The sequence below is a fragment of the Terrapene carolina genome, unplaced genomic scaffold, assembly GCF_002925995.2.
Source record: "Terrapene carolina triunguis isolate 2854851 unplaced genomic scaffold, T_m_triunguis-2.0 Scaffold69, whole genome shotgun sequence".
In the NCBI taxonomy this organism is placed as follows: domain Eukaryota; kingdom Metazoa; phylum Chordata; order Testudines; family Emydidae; genus Terrapene; species Terrapene triunguis.
This window is the reverse complement of record NW_020664420.1, coordinates 19,337,991-19,356,072: the sequence shown is the minus strand read 5'-3', so window position 1 is coordinate 19,356,072 and position 18,082 is coordinate 19,337,991. Positions and strand designations below refer to the sequence as shown.

At 39.8% G+C, this 18,082-nt stretch overlaps 1 protein-coding gene across 1 annotated transcript in view; it reads right to left on the bottom strand.

Annotated features, from left to right (window-relative positions):
- WDR70 (WD repeat domain 70) overlaps nt 1–18,082 on the bottom strand; it is a 254,989-nt gene that overhangs the window by 220,103 nt on the left and 16,804 nt on the right. The window contains exon 5 of the mRNA XM_026649057.2: nt 13,706–13,895. Within this exon, the coding sequence (XP_026504842.1) occupies nt 13,706–13,895 (190 nt within the window). The remainder of the gene's footprint in view (nt 1–13,705; nt 13,896–18,082) is intronic.

Sequence of the window (18,082 nt, the reverse complement as noted above, 5' to 3'; positions counted from 1 at the left end):
CTCCCTGTCTTGTGACCCAATCTTCCTGACTCTGAGCTGGGACTAATTTTTTTTCTTTGCTACACCAAGCACATTGTTGACTTTTCATAAAAATAATATCATAATGCATCTAATGAACTGTTCAGTGCTTAACAAAAAGAAAATGTGCCTTCCTGATTCCTGCAGCAATGCAATCTAACCTACATGAGAAATACTTGTCTTGGTTCAAAGACACTAAAACATTCCATATGCTTTAGTTCATAAAATCACAGCTTCAGCCTAGGACTACATCCAAGCCAGTTTACCAAACTGTTCATTTCCATGGCTTACATTCTGTATTGGACAGAAAGAGAAGGCAGTATAACCCAGAGAAACAAGCACAGAATTAGAAGTCAGGATGTCCAAAATTCTAATCTCAACTCTTCCAATGACACACTATGTAGCTTTTGATAAATTTCATCTGTACATCTCAATCTCAAAGTAGAAAGAAGATACCACTTATCTCACAGAGGAGCTGTGAAGAATACTTACCTACTGTTAGAAAGCACTCTGAAGAGGATGCATGCATCAACACACATACATCCAGTTAAGAAAAGATAGCCTGTTAAATTTTTGTATAGTATTGCCAAGATCTGAGAATTAAGGTATGTGTATAAAGGGAAATGTTTTTCCTCTTAGACAAATGGAAACGACATACCTACAAGTTACAAAGAACATTAAAAGCATAATAATTGTTACCATTTTGATTTTTTTCAGCATAATTAAAGAACATTGCCTCATTCCCTCAGCTTTCATGGGTAAGCAGGCACATTTTGTGCAATTTCTTCAAGTCTCTTCCTTCCCATTTTTCTCTTTAGTCTAGTTAGATGAAAGGGTAAATGGTCAGATTAGGTGCACTGGGCACCTGGAGGTGCCATCTTTCGGACTACATGTGCCAATTAAAAATCCCTTGACATTTTTAGCAAGGAAGGATTATTAACCCTAGTATCCTAGCCAAATTTTAACCAAAGTAACTACACTCTACTTATTTTTTATTTATAATTTTTTATTATTTTTCCAAATACAACAAATATAGCAAAATACCAGATTCATCAAAATACACAAAGTAAATAAAGAGGATTATGATAAAGGGAGGGGACGGGAAGTAACATATCTATCCCTCAGGACCTATACAAATCACAGACTTCTAAAAAGTCAGCCCAAATCACTTTGAATTTTTCAAGTATTCCCTTCTGTGGAATGCCAATCATTTATTAGCTGTAAGGTCATCTGTACCATTGAGCCAGGTATCAATGTTTGGTGGGAAACGACTTTTTCATTTTTGCAGGATTAATTTTTTAGTGACCTAAGCTGCATGTTGGAACCTGCACTGTCTTGTTACCAGGTAACCTCCAGGTATCAGGAATAGTTCCGTCAATGGCTATTAGCAAAGATAGTTAGGGACACAACCCATGGTCTGGGTGTCCCTAAACCTGTGACTGCTAGAAGCTGAGATGGGATGACAGGGGATGAATCGCTCAATTAATTACCCTGTTCTGTTCACTCCCTCTGAATCATGTGGTACCGGCCACTATTGGAAGACAAGATAGTGGGCTAAATGGACCATTGGTATGGCCCAGTAGGACTATTCTTTTGTTCTTATCCAATAATAAAATTTAAGGGGACCAGCTCCTATATAGCATCCAATATCAAACTGGTCCTTTGACCTAGCTCATACCAGAAACTTGTGAAACACGGGCTCTCCCAAAACATACAACCTAATGTAGCACCAAGGGAGTTACATTTACAACAGTGGTCAGAATTTATGAGGCCCATTGCCATTAACCTATATTCAAAAAAGTGTCTTTTGGTGAAAAAGCCATAGTCTCAGGTCTATAATTGCTTTTTTAACATTAAATACAATTGTATTCCACTAGGTTGGAGACACCTGTGTATCCAAATCTCTATTCCAAGCAACTGAAAAATTATCAGTCTTGGGTAAAGTTTTTTGGGACAGGAAATCATAAAAGGATACCACTGGCGGAGTAAATCCCGGAAGTTTCCTCCGATATAATAAAAGTTCTGGAGTTCCCAATGCATCCAATCCAAATACATTCATAAATAAATGCTTTAATTGGAGGTATTGCCATGCTCTGTAGCAGGGCATGACATACTGTTGCTGAAGATCCACAAATAGTTTAAATTTAACATTGTCCATTAGCTGTGAAACAGTCATAATTCCTCTCTCCATCCAATCCCTTCACATCAAGGTTTTGCCACCTATTTTAAGGATAAGATTGCTCAACAGGACCACCTCTACATGGAAGAATGGATGGAAGCAGAACTTTCTAACCAAGTTTGACCAATTTGCCTCACAGCTGTTATTGGGGGAGCGCTAGAGCCATCAAATCTATAATAATTCAATCCTACAATGCTTGAAAGGGAGACAGGGTATACTACTTCTCATTCAATCTGAACCCAGCATGGGGTCTGTGTGGTCATATCTAACAGCCACAGAGATGGCTGTCTTAACAAAAAAAAGAGATGTGACTTTTCCAATTTGGGAAAACAAAATCCTCCCAGAGAGGGGGGAGCTGTAATTCGTTCAGAGCCAGTCTCGGTTTCTTACCTGCACCACAAAGGAACATTCTGAAAATATTACTGAATTTCTTAAAATAAGTTTGAGGAATAGGAATAGGGAGATTCCTCGGGACATACAACATTCTGGAAAGGACATTCATTTTCAGTATATTAATTTTACCCAACAAAATGAGGATTAACAAATTCTACCTTCTCAAATTGCTAGCCACTCAGGCAGTAATTGGTTCTATACCTATATTAGGGATATCCTGAATATTACTGGGAATCAGTAGTCTTAAATATTTAATGTAAAAGGACTGCCACTGAAAATCCCAATTTTAGAAAAGGCCTTTGTGGGCATATTTGTTAATGCCAAAGATTTCTGGTATATCCCAATTAATTTTATGTTCTGAGGTGTCTCTAAACTTATTAACAGTGATTAGAAGATTAGGAATGGTAACCTCAGGCTTAATACAAATACAAGAGCATCATCTGCATGGAGCATAATTGTGTGTTCTGTTTTACAGTCTACTTAAATTCCCCCTCCAAATCAGCAGGAAATTGTATTCTTCCATTCCTGAACTGTTGAATACAGTTGCTGTGGGCTGTTAAACTGTTGCTACAACTTTGAAATGGCTCAAAACAATCCTAAAACTTGGCATAGGGCTGTCACTTTGAAAACATTGCCCAATTCAGGATACAGCCTTGGAGAGATCCAAGGCTACAGAATGTTTCAGGGACATGATTACAGCACAACCCCTGCTATCCTGCAAGAAGAAACAGTGTTATCTCCTCATATGTTTCAACTGTGCTGTAACTGGGTCCCCCAACACAGTTGATTTTTATAGTGAAGATGTGACCATGAACTCTACCCATTGCAAACTATGCTAGCAGCAAGCAGTGGGCTTATCGGTCCACGTAGGGAAAATGCAATGTGATGGCATAAGAAAACAGGATTTCATTAAATTCTGTTAGAATCTTAGTAGATACTGCTAAGGATGCTCAGAAGTGATTTACCTTTAACCCCCACACTCCTCAAAATTTAACAAATGAACTATTGAGCCTCCCCTCTAACAAACAAATCCTGATATCTGAGTATGGGAATCCAAAAATAACTAGTCATTTTTGAAAATCTTGGCCATAAACTCACCATTTTGCACACAAGTCTTAAAAAATTTGCTAAGCAAACGGGCCAAGTGATCAATGAAAGAAAAAAATCTGAAGAGACTAAAAAAATATACTTTTCCCATTCTCCAATATCTCAAAAATGGCTGATGAGATTTTCTTCAGATTTTCCATAAAAATTTACTTCTGGGCTTAGATCAAGCATGAAAAGATTCAGCCAAAGAGACTTTTTTCAGAAAGGCATGAGGATGTGGGAAACAGGTGTTATAACAAAAGTCCCAAACAAACTTTGGGCTCCATTTGGCTGAAAAGGACTATAGACAAGCTAGATAATGCACTAGATAATAGTAAGAAGTTGTTTAACAATTTAAAATACAACTAGTGAAATGAAATACTTTCTCATCATTCAAAAGTGTCATGTTTACATAATACCACCAATATATTTTAAAGAGACATGGAACCTAAACCACAGTTATGTCTGAAAGTCTTTTTTTAAAGCCTACTACTGTTACTCGTAACTCTCATGATTACTATAACTGATAACTTAGAGCACCGTTTCTCAAACTGGGGGTCCCGCTCCAAAAGTGGGTTGCAAGGCTCTTGTAGGGGGGTTGTGAGATCACAAAATAGGGCTACCATATGTCTGGGTTTTCCCAGACACGACCTCTTTTTTTGGTCCTTGCTCGTCCTTTTTCCTTGCCTTCAGCACCAGTGCAGAAGTAAGGGTGGCATAGTGTGACTTAGCTCTGCAGGGATCTGCACTGGTGCTGCAAAAGCTACATTCGGTACCAAGAGTCTTCAGGATCCAGGGGGAAGTAGATGTAAATAATATATTATACTAAATTGAGCAGTCATTAGGTCTAAAATGTATACGGCAAATACGACACACACAAGAAAACCCCACAACCAAACAGCCAACCAGCAACATTAGCATGGATCCAGCATAGACAGATCCCCAATAACTGGTACCATCACATGCTGTCTCATGGAATTTACTTCCAAGAACAATATTAAAAAGTTAGTTAAGGTAGAGATCACAAACCATACACCACTGATATGTTTCAACCACCTAGTTTGTACTCATCATGCATTATATGATCACTGTCCATAAAATAAAGTATCTGCAAAACATTCAAAACCAACAGCACTGATTCAACGTACTTTTAGGCAGAACACTCAGTAATAATAAGTGATCAATGTTCCTAGCAAATTACCATACAAATGAAGAGTGAAAAGTTTCCAAAGTCAGTAATGGCCAAAATGTATTTCCATCTACTAAAACTGTTCAATAGTGTATGCAAATCAGTTGGGTAGCCTTGGAGCAGTTCTCACTTGACAGATGCCTACCTCCCACCACAATGGATACTAATAAACACTACTATTGACAGTCTCCATTGACAAACTAATCTGTCATGGAGAAATAATTACCCTCCCACTGCTCCAGGTGGCCAGTCAGGTCAGGTTTGAGGCATACTGGCAGGGTACTATGGTGACGCCAGCATTAGAATTGGTCATGTTAGTTTAGAGAAGAGAAGTTGAGGGGGGGAAATGATAACACACTTCAAATATGTAGAAGATTGTTATAAAGAGGATGGTGATTAATTGTTGTCCATGTCCACTGTGAGGAGCGCAAGACGTAATTGTCTTGGTATGCAGCAAGGGACACTTGGCTTGGATATTAAGAAAAACTTTTTAACTGCAAGGGTAGTAAAGTTCTGGAATTGGCTTCCAAGGGAGGTTGGGGAGACCCCAACATTGGAGATTAGACAAACACCTGTCACAGATGGTCTAGGTCAGGGGTCGGCAACCTGCCGCTCCAGAGCTGTATGTGGCTCTTTGGCTACCCCCTTGAGGGCAGCCATTTTTTGAGGGAGTGTGAGGTGCAGGCTCTGGCCGGGAGGTACTCACTACAGGCAGCTCCCGGCCAGTGGCGCAGGAGGGCTCAGGCAGGCTGCCTGCCTGCCCTGGCCCCATGCTCCTGGACGCGGCTGGCTGCTGGCATGTCTCTGTGCGCCCCTTGGAGGGAGGGAGGCTGCGGGTCTCCATGCACTGCTTGTGCCCACAAGCAGTGCCCCCGCAGCTGTGAGGATGGTGCTGAGGGCAGGGACAGTGCACGGAGCCACTCCCTTCCCCCTCCCCGCCCCCCGAGCGAGCGCAGAGAAGTGCCAGCAGCCAGCCGCTTCCGGGAGCGGCGTTGGGCCAGGGCAGGCAGGCAGCCTGCCTGAGCCCTGCTGCGCTGCCAGCTGAGAGCCGCCAGTGGTAAACGCCTCCTGGCCAGAGCCTGCACCTCACACCCCTTCCCATACCCCAACCCCCGCCCCAGGTCAGAACCTCGTCCTGCAGCCAAACTCCCTTCCAGACCCCGCACCCCCTCCTGCACCCCAATTCCCTGCCCCAGCCCGGAGCCCCCTCCTGTTTACATTCAAATGGTTCATTACCAAGGCAACTGTTGTCTACCAATAAAACTCTTGGAATTTCTTGTGAAGAGGAAGCGGATCTGCTCTGTCTGTACTGTGGAACTAGTATGTTCCAACATCCAACAGTTTGAAAAAGTCTAAAGTCAGAAATAAAATAGATCAGATAAAAACGACAACCAAAAAGAGAAAGATAGAAGACAAACATCGAGAATTTCAAAATGATTGGACTGAGTCTTACGCTTTTATAGCGAGTTCAGCTGGACTTCTGGTGTGCCTCATTTGCAACAAGAAACTATCCAACAATAAGAAATGAAACCTATAAAGACATTTTGAAAAGAAACATTGGACATTTGCTGAAACCTATCCAGCTGGTGATGCAAGGAAAAAAGCAGTAGAGGAGCTCCGACACAAAGCAGAGCAAACAAGATGTACGTTTGCTAAATGGATGGAACCACTACTGCTAGTTTCGTGGCAGCTCTAGAAATCGTCAAACGAGGGAAGCCCTTCACAGATGGAGAATATGTGAAAGAATGTTTCATTAAAACATCCGAGCACCTCTTCGGCAATTTTAAAAACAAAGATGAAATAGTTAAGAAAATTAGAGAAATGCTATTATCTGCGAAGACTGTAACAGACAGAAGTATTAAGATGGCCACAGATGGCGCAACGCTCTGGGCGGCGGGGCTGTGAGCTCCTGGGGCAACACAGCTGCAGAGCCCGGCCTGACCCGGTGCTCTGTGCTGGGTGGTGACGTGGATGGCTCCAGCCAGGTGCCTGTCCTGGTGCTCTGGGCAGCGCGGCTCTAGCGCCACCAGCCACCGGTGCTCCAGGCAGCGCGGTAAGGGGACAGGGAGCGGGGGTGTGGATAGGGGTCGGGGTGGTCAGAGGGCGGGGAACAAGGGGGTTGAATGGGGGTGGGGTCCCGGGGGGATAGTCAGGAAGGAGGGGGGGTTGGATGGGGTGATGGGGGGCAGTCAGGGGCGGGGGTTCTGGGGGCGGTCAGGGGAAAAGGATCAGTGGGGTGGATGGGGCAGGAGTCCCGGGGGGGCTGTCAGGGAACGGGGGGGGTTGGATGGGGCAGGACTCCGAGGGGGGGCATCAGGGGGTGAAAAGCAGGGGGGATAGGGGGTGGGGGTCGGGCCATGCCTGGCTGTTTGGGGAGGCACAGCCTCCCCTAACCGGCCCTCTATACAATTTCCAAAACCCGATGCAGCCCTCAGGCCAAAAAGGTTGCCCGCCCCTGGTCTACCGGATAGATACAGTCAGCTGAAGAAATACGCATGTAAGCCTCTCTCAATCTTTGGTTCAATGTACTTCTGTGAACAAGTGTTTTCCAACATGAATTTCATCAAAAACAAACTGAGGAGGCAACTGCAAGATATTAGTCTTGAATCCTGCTTGAAAATGAAAATCATGGCATATTCACCGAACATTGAGCAACTCTCTAAAGATGTCCAACAGCAGAAGTTGCATTAAAAGTAGTGGTGAGTAGTAATAACTTTAATATGTTCAATTATTATTATTTAAAACATTCTAATTCTACAAGTAGCTTTGCTTGTGATGTGGCTCTCGAAATATTTTGGTCAAAGGCAAAAGCAAAAGGATGGCTCTTCTTTGAAAGGTTGCCAACTCCTGGTCTAGGTATACACTTAATTGTTCCTCAGCATGGGGGATAGACTACATGACCTTTCAAGCCCTACATTTCTATGATTGATGCACGTGCTGTATCAATTCTATGAACAGTTAGAAGACTTGAGATTCCATGGCTGAAATTTACACTTTGTCAAGGAAACAATTAGCTTCCTATAGGGTCAAAAATGTAGAAAAGTGTCCTTCAGCGGAGTCACATCAGCATAAAAATGTTGTAGCAGACCAGAGAATTGGGCCCATAATCTGTTTAGAAACAAAGAGCATATTCCTGAACCAATCCTTTCATTTAATGTCTCATAGCACTTCCCCTACAACTCCCTCCAGGCTGAGGTATAATCAGGAAAAAGGGATCAGGGAGTTCTCATAACATCAACACCTGCTTTTCTTGCGGCTCAGAGGATCTTACTGTGATCAACAATCGATCAACAGGAAATCAGGAAAGTGCAGATGTTTCCTTATTCCCTTCACAGGAAAGAAAATGGCTAAATTCAGGCGCAGCAATAATGGGAGGCTCTGGACCCCAAAGGCCTCTGGCATCCATGTTGACACAAAATTTTCCCAGTTACAAATTAACTGTTTAGACTGAAAACCCACAAGTCTCATATTTCTGCTCCTCTGCTTATTCTCAAACCAATCTAATCTAGACTTTTTTTTTTTAAATTATTGTCTTTAGTTCAGACAAACTTAAATCACATCCGTCTGCTGTTACCTCTAGGTCTGAAACTTTTCATTCTGGGTCTTTTAATCTGAGTTCCCAGTTGCTGCCTTTCCCCTCCCCCCCTTTTCCCCCACACCCGCAATCAGATGTAGTTATTTCATTTACAGTCATCCAAACAGATAAAAATCAATACAGAGCAACCATAAGAAAGCCACTGAGAAAGGTCACATTTGAAAAGTAAAGTCAGCTGGTTCAGCACATTGTTTCCCCTTTGGCATTCTTAAGGGATTTACAGTACCTCAGCGAGAATTTAACTAAGCAAGCTTCCCTTTTCCCTATGGAGACAGAAAGTGAAAAGATTCTGTATTCAGAGCTCAAAATCCACATATCAAGGCAGTTATGCATGTAAGTCTGTCACAAGTTCCGACATATCTCAGCTACCACATGTATATTATTTATTGCACGCTTATATTTATGACTTATATTTATTGCATGCTTCATCCCCAAAGATTTAAATGTATATATGTAAAGCACTAAGGAAATACAGCATCTTTAATGGAGGGCAACAGAACTGGCATACAGCAGTAGGAAGTCAGGGAATCTTGTTACAACATGATGCCAATCTGTAATGGGAACATTGTTCTTCCTCGCTATTTATATTCCCTACACCACTGTAATGAAGGTTCTGTTTATATCACAAATTGGAACAGTGGGGTAAATGGGACCCCTGATTCACATGTAGTTAATAAAATGAAATGCTCTACTTACAATATAAATGGCAAGGCACTCATGCCTAGCACCCTGTCCACACTATATTGTTGTTCCTAATACATTTCCAATACAGTTTTCTTGCCCAACAGGGAGATGGGTTTTCTGTGGACAATAATAATCTATAAAACTATTATATAGATGGTTACTGTTGCATCTTTAGCATTATTTCATAACACTGTTAAAGTTTCAACCACAGTGATAACAAAGGCTAAGATCAATGTTGAGCCTTTGGTGGCCTGTTCAGGGTGTGGCTTATATTATATATTAGGCTGAATTTCACGAGGAAGAGACCCTACCTTTCCAGTGTTTTCACTCTAATGTGCACCAATATATTTCTCTTGCTTATCAGTATGTTTTCTCCCACCTCTCCCCCATAAAGATAACAATTTATATGAAGTATTGCATCACACAATAATCAGCTAGCTGTGCAAAACCACAGCACTTGGGTCATCAAATCTGCTCTTGGCAGAGCTACTATCTAGATCTTTCAAACCAAGATCTTACTTAACTCTTTAAAAAAAATCCTATATATGCAGGCTAAGCATGCCATTAATCACATAAGAAGCTAGGTCCAACAGACTACGTATGAGGCTACAAGCCAGGATCTCTCAAATTGCAACTGCTACTTTGGCACTGGCTTAGTACTTTGGTCTTGGGCAGATCATCTCTAAATACAGGGGAAGGGATAGCTCAGTGGTTTGAACATTGGCCTGCTAAACTCAGGGTTGTGAGTTTAATCCTTGAGGGGGCCACTTAGGAATCTGGGGCAAAATCAGTACTTGGTCCTGCTAGTGAAGGCAGGGGGCTGGACTTGATGACCTTTCGGGGTCCCTTCCAGTTCTATGAGATAGGTATATCTCCATATAACTATAATAGTAATTCTTAAATAAGAGTGCAGGATAATTAGGTAAAGTTTATGCAATGTTTTGAAGATGGAAATGTTGAGTATTGTCCTTGAAGCAGATCTGTAAGAATTTTTGCAGGATTCCCTCCATTGTAACAGTGTATGCAAACAGCCCCCAAAAATCAACTGGAAGAAGCATTCCAGATATTTTAAATTCAAAATTTATTTTTAATTCCTTCTCAGGCAGACCCACTGTGTTACATCCCCCCAGCATGGCACCACAACCACAACAGAAGTATCAGTTTCCTACTTATTTGAAAAAACAAAGAGATAAATATTGAGCTTATAACCCACAAAAGCTTATGCCCAAATAAATTTGTTAGTCTCTAAGGTGCCAGAAGGACTCCTCGTTGTTTATACTTTCTGTGTTATTCACACCTCTGTTGTGATTTAAAAAAATAAAGAGGGTGATGGAAAAGAAAGACACTAAGATGCAGACACGTATGGGGGACGTGAAATAATTAAGGAAAGGAGTATTTATAAAGGTAAACTTCTTCTGTTATACATTAGTGAAATAGAGAGACATGAGGTTTAAATTTGGTTTTAGTTGGCCATGTATAAAAACATGATTTAAAGTTTATACTATTTTAATTTAATTTAGTATACACTGAAATCTTTAGAGCTTCTAGCAGCAGAACTTTTAATTCCCCTGGGATTAGATATTCTTGTAGGACTTGATTTCCCAAGCCCAGCTGTTTTGCTATGTGTGGCTTCAACTATTCAGTGCTACAAAGTAGTTGCAAGCTTCAGAAGTGCTGACAGAAGAGCTGAAGGGTTTAGGTGTGTGGAACTGCTTTCTCGCTCTGTCCTAGAGGAGGGGTGGGGGGTTGTTTGGTTTTGGGTTTTTGTTTTTGTTTGTTTTTGGAGAAGAGGATGGGGACAATCCCACGAGAGCCATGATTTAGAAGACATTCCAACAACCCTCCAAAGTAAGATCAGAACACGTGCTGAACAAGCACAGTTTTTGAAATTTACCATTTTTCAGTGGTTACCAGCACAATGTTACCAGCTATCAATATACATGTTTTGTCAGGTTTCTTCTTTGTGAAATTGTCAATTTATATTTTCTTAACATGATTAGAACCTGAGACATACCATAATGTATGTTCGTTCTCATGCTAGGGTTCCTTGCAGTTCACCATTTGTTGTTCATATTCCAAGACTGCACAGAAGTAAACTTGTTTTTCCTCAATGTCAAAAAAAATTAATAGTTTAACAGACAGTAAATATAATTCTACATATCTTTTGGCTCATGTGTTTAAAGATGAAATTCCTAGTCAAAGGACTAAATTTTTCAGATTTTCTAAGGACTTGAAGAAGCAAAAAGCATCAAATCGAGAAGCAAATGGCAAAAGGAGATGACTCCATAGCACTTTCTGTATCAACTGAAATCTGCTGGTATGGAGCAGTATGTCCAGTGGGATGACTCTCTCCACATCATTCAACCTCAAAGACAAGGGGATTCCTAATATAGGTCGACACTGAACCTGAAGTTAATTTAAGCCAGTTCTATATCAGCATGGAGCCACCAAAGCAAGAGGAGATTTTAGGGGCAGCCACCAACAGGGGACCCATGGAAGCATTTCTTCTGCTCCCATGTGGGCAGGGAAGATGTTCAGAGGGGATAAAAATACACAGATCTGGCCCTCAGAACATGAGATCCACAATTTAGGAAGCCAAATCTTGTTTGGTTCTGCAGTGCGGAGGAGGAAGGAGACAGAGGCAAATCACACCCCATGAAAACAATCAGGATGACTCCATAAATCCAAATTAGCTGAGTTTTTCACCACTTACATAGGAATAACTAACACTGGGCATACTTTGGCTCTTGTAAGCAACACAATCCAGAATACACAATACAGTTAAGCTACTGTATAAGAATTCTGAGACCTTAAAAAGCATTCACTTGAATTGTATTGGGTTTATCTCCTAAGCCATAACATGTTATAGACAGACCTGATAAAATGAAATTTACCATGGACACTTCTCTATCACAAATTCAGCCAGTAGTTCTGATCTTGTATATATATCATGGTTCACTTGGGATAAGGCAAACAGCTACAGATAAAATTAAAATCATCCACAACTTTTACTAAAAACTTCAAGATAATCAGAAATTCTTTCAGCACTACTACACACAATCCCCCCACCAAACAAAATAAACCCCACTTAATTATGGGGGAAAGGCAGTTTGTTTATTTTTCTCATTTTTCTGCACAACTAGGTTTTATATAGACAGAGAACCAAAGCATTACAAGTGAAACTATTTTCTGTTATGGCAGCTACCAAAGAATATTGGAAACGTCACAAAATCTCCAGTTCAAGGGGATTTGAAAAAGCAGGTGGAACAAACCCCCAATTGATTATGCAGCAATAAGCCCGTCAACAAAACATGTGCAATATCCATTCTCTTGATATTTAAAAGCAAGCAAAAGACAGGCTATGTTTTTCTCTTATCCCCAATTTACCATTCCCTTCCAGACTGGAACAAGCTGTTCTGTTATTTATTTGGATTTAAAGAAAAAATAATCAGACATATTTGCATTGGTATTTTTCCTACCCCCCCCCCACAACATTTTTGGCAAACTTACTCTGTCTGGATTTGTGCCTCTTATTTGGGAAAGGATTATATTCACTGCTTCAATAAGCAAACAATACTAAAGATAAATAGATTGAGAAGTGATTTTGCAGTTACTAGTTGCTTTTAGCGTGTTACTAATCACATTTACATTATGGAAACAACTAGAAATAAAACCATTGAACTTAGCATGTGAAATTATTTTTTTCCTGCAAGTGTCCTAGTTTGTCCCTTTATAATAATGACATTATAGAAGATCTCTCTTCAAAAAACAGAAAAATATTTTATCCCATGGTGGGGGGAGGGAGATATTAAAAATCTCTCAAAAGCGTGCTCAGTGGAAGGGATTCTGCAATACAAAACTGCACATTTAACAACAGAAAGCAAACAATTTTCAATAACTTTTAAGTCTCGACAAGTGTATGATAGCCCTTTTGAGACGTGAAACATAAATCCAATCCTTAGTTAATTTCCCCCCCATCTATTACATACACTATGGATTGTACTGCTGGGTTGTTCTGGAATACTGACATTGCTGTGTTTATGTTTAAAGCATTCAAGGGGTTTTTTTTTACTACAGAAAAAGAAGATAACATAGATTTGGTAAATAGCTACTAGAAAAACAAAAAATCTTGTACCTACAAACAGCAGCAGCACCATTTAAGCCAGTGGCTCTCAACCTTTCCAGAGTACTCTACTCCTTTCAGGAGTCTGATTTGTCTTGTGTACCCTAAGTTTCACCTCACTTAAAAACTACTTACTTACAAAATCAGACATAAAAATACAAAAGATTCACAGCACACTATTACTGAAAAATTGCTTACTTTCTCATTTTGTCCGTATGAAATTTTAGTTTGTACTGACTTTGCTAGTGCTTTTTATGTAGCCTGTTGTAAAACTAGGCAAATATCTAGATGAGTTGATGTACCCCCTGGAAGACTTCTGTGTACCCTGGTTGAGAACCACTGATTTAAGCTGTACAGAAAGAATAGTTAGTTACATGTGAAGATCTGCACAGCATATTGAAACATTTATACCTTCTTTAGGAAAAAAACAGTACTTACATTATCTTCCTCTTGCATGTCGTCATCATCATCATCACTGTCCTTATACCCTGGTGGAAGTGGTGGCCCAATAAATTCATCATCATCATCAGTATCCTCTGCTGGTCCTTGAATGGAAGTTTGGCGTGGCAAAGGAGGACCAATTAATTCTTCATTTGAACCATCTTCACTTTCACTACTTTCTGCCTCTCTGTATGGAAGAATTGTAAAAACGGTTATTTAAGTAACATGCAGCATTTCTATAGTGGTTTTCAGAAGCACTCAGCATTGGCCTAACTTTGCTCTCATTGAAGTCAATGGCAAAACTTCTACTAACTTCAATGGGAGCAGAAACAAGTCCACCACAATCGTCAAAGCAATTAAAAAAACTAATAGATACTGTAGTGACAGGCACAGTGCAAGAACCTAGGGAGAACAGAATACCGTTGTGAAGTAGATAGATAGGTAGGTATGGTGAAATCTGTGCTAAAGCAGCCAACCAAGGGATCACTACACAGGAGAATAGAAAAAGTTAGGTTTTGTTTTAATTAATGGTGGTATATTAATATGCTTTCAATGTCCACAGTCACAGCAGTACTTAATTATATATCACTTTAGGGTCTGATTCTCCAGTGCCTTGCACCTTGTGCAGGCATTTTACACCCATGTAAAGCAGGAGTAAATCAAAATGGCAATGTTTCAGACTCACTGTGCACAGGTGTAAAGTGACTACACAAGGGAGAAAGCAATAGAGAATAAGGCAGAGAACATGCAAAATACAGTATAAGCTTTACAACCCTTAAAACTTAAACAGAGGAGATCATGCACTTTAGACCAAATATTTAATCTCCACTGTCATCTCCTAGTATAGCCTCTGGTGTAAAGCTCATGTGCTATTACCATTTCACACAGGGAATATCTATTGAAGTCCACAGGAATTGTGCATACACACATCATTTAATCACTAAAATTTTTGAAAAGTAAAACTGCACCACAATTACTGGTCACATAGAAGCGACTAAAAATAAATGCTCTTGTGCTCCCTCTGCTGGCTCTACAAAAGCAGTTGGCCACTTCACAGTTGTGCTAACAGCAGTTGTTATACCATTGCAAAAAATAAAATAAATTAAGTATTGCGCATAAAAAATTGTGTTAATTGTAAAAGTAATGCTCCCAATACAGATAAAGTGCTTTTTTAAAAAAAAAAAAAACAGAAGTCTCTATCAAGTTCAAGGTCCTACTGTATGTTCGGTAATATACAAACACATCAGAAGAGACAGCCCCTGCCCTAGAAAGCTTATAATTTAACAGGTCTGTTTTGAACAAAAACTGTGAGCAGAATGCAATAAATATAAATATTTTAACTAGGGCTGTCGATTAATCGCAGTTAACTCACGTGATTAACTCTAAATATTAGTCGTGATTAATCACAATTTTAATTGCACTGTTAAACAATAAAATACCAATTGAAATTTATTAAATATTTTGGATATTTTTCTACATTTTCAAATATATTGATTTCAATTACAACACAGTATACAAAGCAGACAATGTTCACTTTATATTATTTTTTTATTACAAATATTTGCACTGTAAAAATTGCAAACACAAGAAATAGTATTTTTCAATTCACCTCATACAAATACTGTAGTGCAATCTCTTTATCGTGAAAGCGCAACTTACAAATGTAGAATTTTTTTGTTACATAACTGCACTCAGAAACAAAACAATGTAAAACTTTAGAACCTACAAGTTCACTCAGTCCTACTTCTTGTTCAGCCAATTGCTAAGGCAAACAAGTTTGTTTACATTTACAGGATATAATGCTGCCCGCTTCTTGTTTACAATGTCACCTGAAAAGTGAGAACAGGCATTCGCATGGCATTTTTGTAGCCAGCATTGCAAGGTCTTTATGTGCCAGATATGCTAAACATTCATATGCCCCTTCATGCTTCGGCCACCATTCTAGAGGACATCCTTCCATGCTGATGATGCTATTTAAAAAAATAATGCATTAATTAAATTTGTGACTGAACTCCTTGGGGGAGAATTGTATGTCTCCTACTCTGTTTTACCCACATTCTGCCATATATTTCATGTTATAGCAGTCTCCGATGATGATCCAGGACATGTTGTTCATTTTAAGAACACTTTCACGGCAGATTTGACAAAACACAAAGAAGATACCAATGTGAGATTTCTAAAGATAGCTACATCATTCGACCCAAGATTTAAGAATCTGAAGTGCCTTTCAAAATCTGAGAGGGACGAGGTGCAGAGCATGCTTTCAGAAGTCTTAAAAGAGCAACACTCTGATGCGGAAACTACAGAACCCGAACCACCAAAAAAGAAAATCAACCTTCTGCTGGTGGCAGCTGACTGACTCCAATGATGAAAATGAACATGCGTCGGTCCGCACTGCTTTGGATGGTTATCGAGCAGAACCCATTATCAGCATGTCCTCTTGAATGGTGGCTGAAGCATGAAGGGACATATGAATCTTTAGTGCATCTGGCACATAAATATCTTGCAACGCTGGCTACAACAGTGCCATGCAAACGCCTGTTTTAACTTTCAGGTGATATTGTTAACAAGAAGTGGGCAGCATTATCTCCTGTAAATGTAAACAAACTTGTTTGTCTTAGTGACTGGCCGAACAAGAAGCAGGACTGAGTGAACTTATAGGCTCCAAAGTTTTATATTGTTTTATTTTTGAATGCAGTTATTTTTTGTACATAATTCTATATTTGTAAGTTCAACTTTTGAGATAAAGAGAATTCACTACAGTACTTGTATTAGGTGAACTGAAAATACTATTCCTTTTGTTTCATTTTCACAGTGCAAATATTTTTAATCAAAAATAAATATTAAGTGAGCACTGTACACTTTATATTCTGTGCTGTAAGCGAAATCAATATACCGTATTTGAAAATGTAGAAAACATCCAAAACTATTTAAATAGTTAACTACTATTGTTTAACAGTGTGATTAATCGCGATTCAATTTTTTAATCGCGCAATTAATTGCAATTCATTTTTTTAATCGCTTGACAGCCCTAATATTAACAGTAAACACAAATAAAAACTATTCAATGTAGTTGGAAAGTTCAAGTCAGACTTTTAGAACAAGAATTGAACATATACAAGTTGTTTTAAAATCAGATTTAAGAAAGATGTTCCAATCTGCACTATTCTGAGTACAAATCTAAATTTCTCAACTCTTAGATGAATTCTCAGATCTCCAAACACATCTTCCAGTTAAGAACTGCACACCAAGCAGGAAATACTACAACACAAGTATTTTGTGCATAGCCTGTCAAGTTTAGTTCTTTACACTGAACAAACACCATCCACCCAATAAAGGAGACACTGAATACTCAGACAGTAAAACAACGAGGGACATGCAAAGTCCTAGATGGTCAGGGTATGTCTATCTAACAAGTATGACAATGTTCCCTGTAATTATAGTCCAAAATTTCTATACATCTGAACAAACCCATAATGTATTTATAATTGTCAGGCACTGACAACATGCTGAAATGCAACAAATCAGTGACATGGTCTGTGACTCAAAAAATATATAACCGTAATTGTGTGCTTGCTTCACATTTACAATTCCTCCAACATAGAATCAGAATACATTGTAGATCCCTATTTTCAAAATGTTGAAAGAGAGTAAAGAGGAGATCCTGCAAGCCTAGGAGAGATGGAAGGAATAAAATCTTCTGCCCCTTTACTCCTAAAAGGTGAGGGGGGTGCAGGGAGGAAAAAGAATAGAGAGCTGTAATAAAATGCTGGAGTCTCTCTGCCCTTCCATGTCTCCACCCCCCTCTATTATGTTTTAGTGTAAATTTACAATCTACTGGTTTTTGCTTTCTAGATGTTAGCAGGGGTAACCCCTTATAACAATCATAATTCTTAATACATGCATATGAATATACCAATAGCTTAACTATTAGAACCTTCTCCTCATAGCTAATTTAGGAATCAACATACTGTAGCTGTCTCGTTTTTCTCTTTCTCATATATATATATTCCACACACTCCTGAGGGCTTCTGTGCCAAAATATTAAAAATTATGTGCACAATATTTGAAAACTGTGCACATTTTATTTGTCAAATAAATGTGGAGGTTCCAGCATGGCATTGGGGAGCACAGGCCACTGACTGCACAGAGGTGGGAAATTACTGTGCAGCTCCCCCCTAGGACATGGACTCAGCGATGAGGCTGCACCCAACCCTGACACAGCACAAGGACAGGGCCCTGCCCCTCCAGGCCAGGTGCACCAGGTGTGGGCAGGCAGGCTAAGGAAGGCAGGATCCAAGTGCGGAGGGGTTTAGTGTGGGGGGATCCAGGGGTGGGTTGAGAGGGTTCTGTGTGGGGCAATCTGAGTGTGGG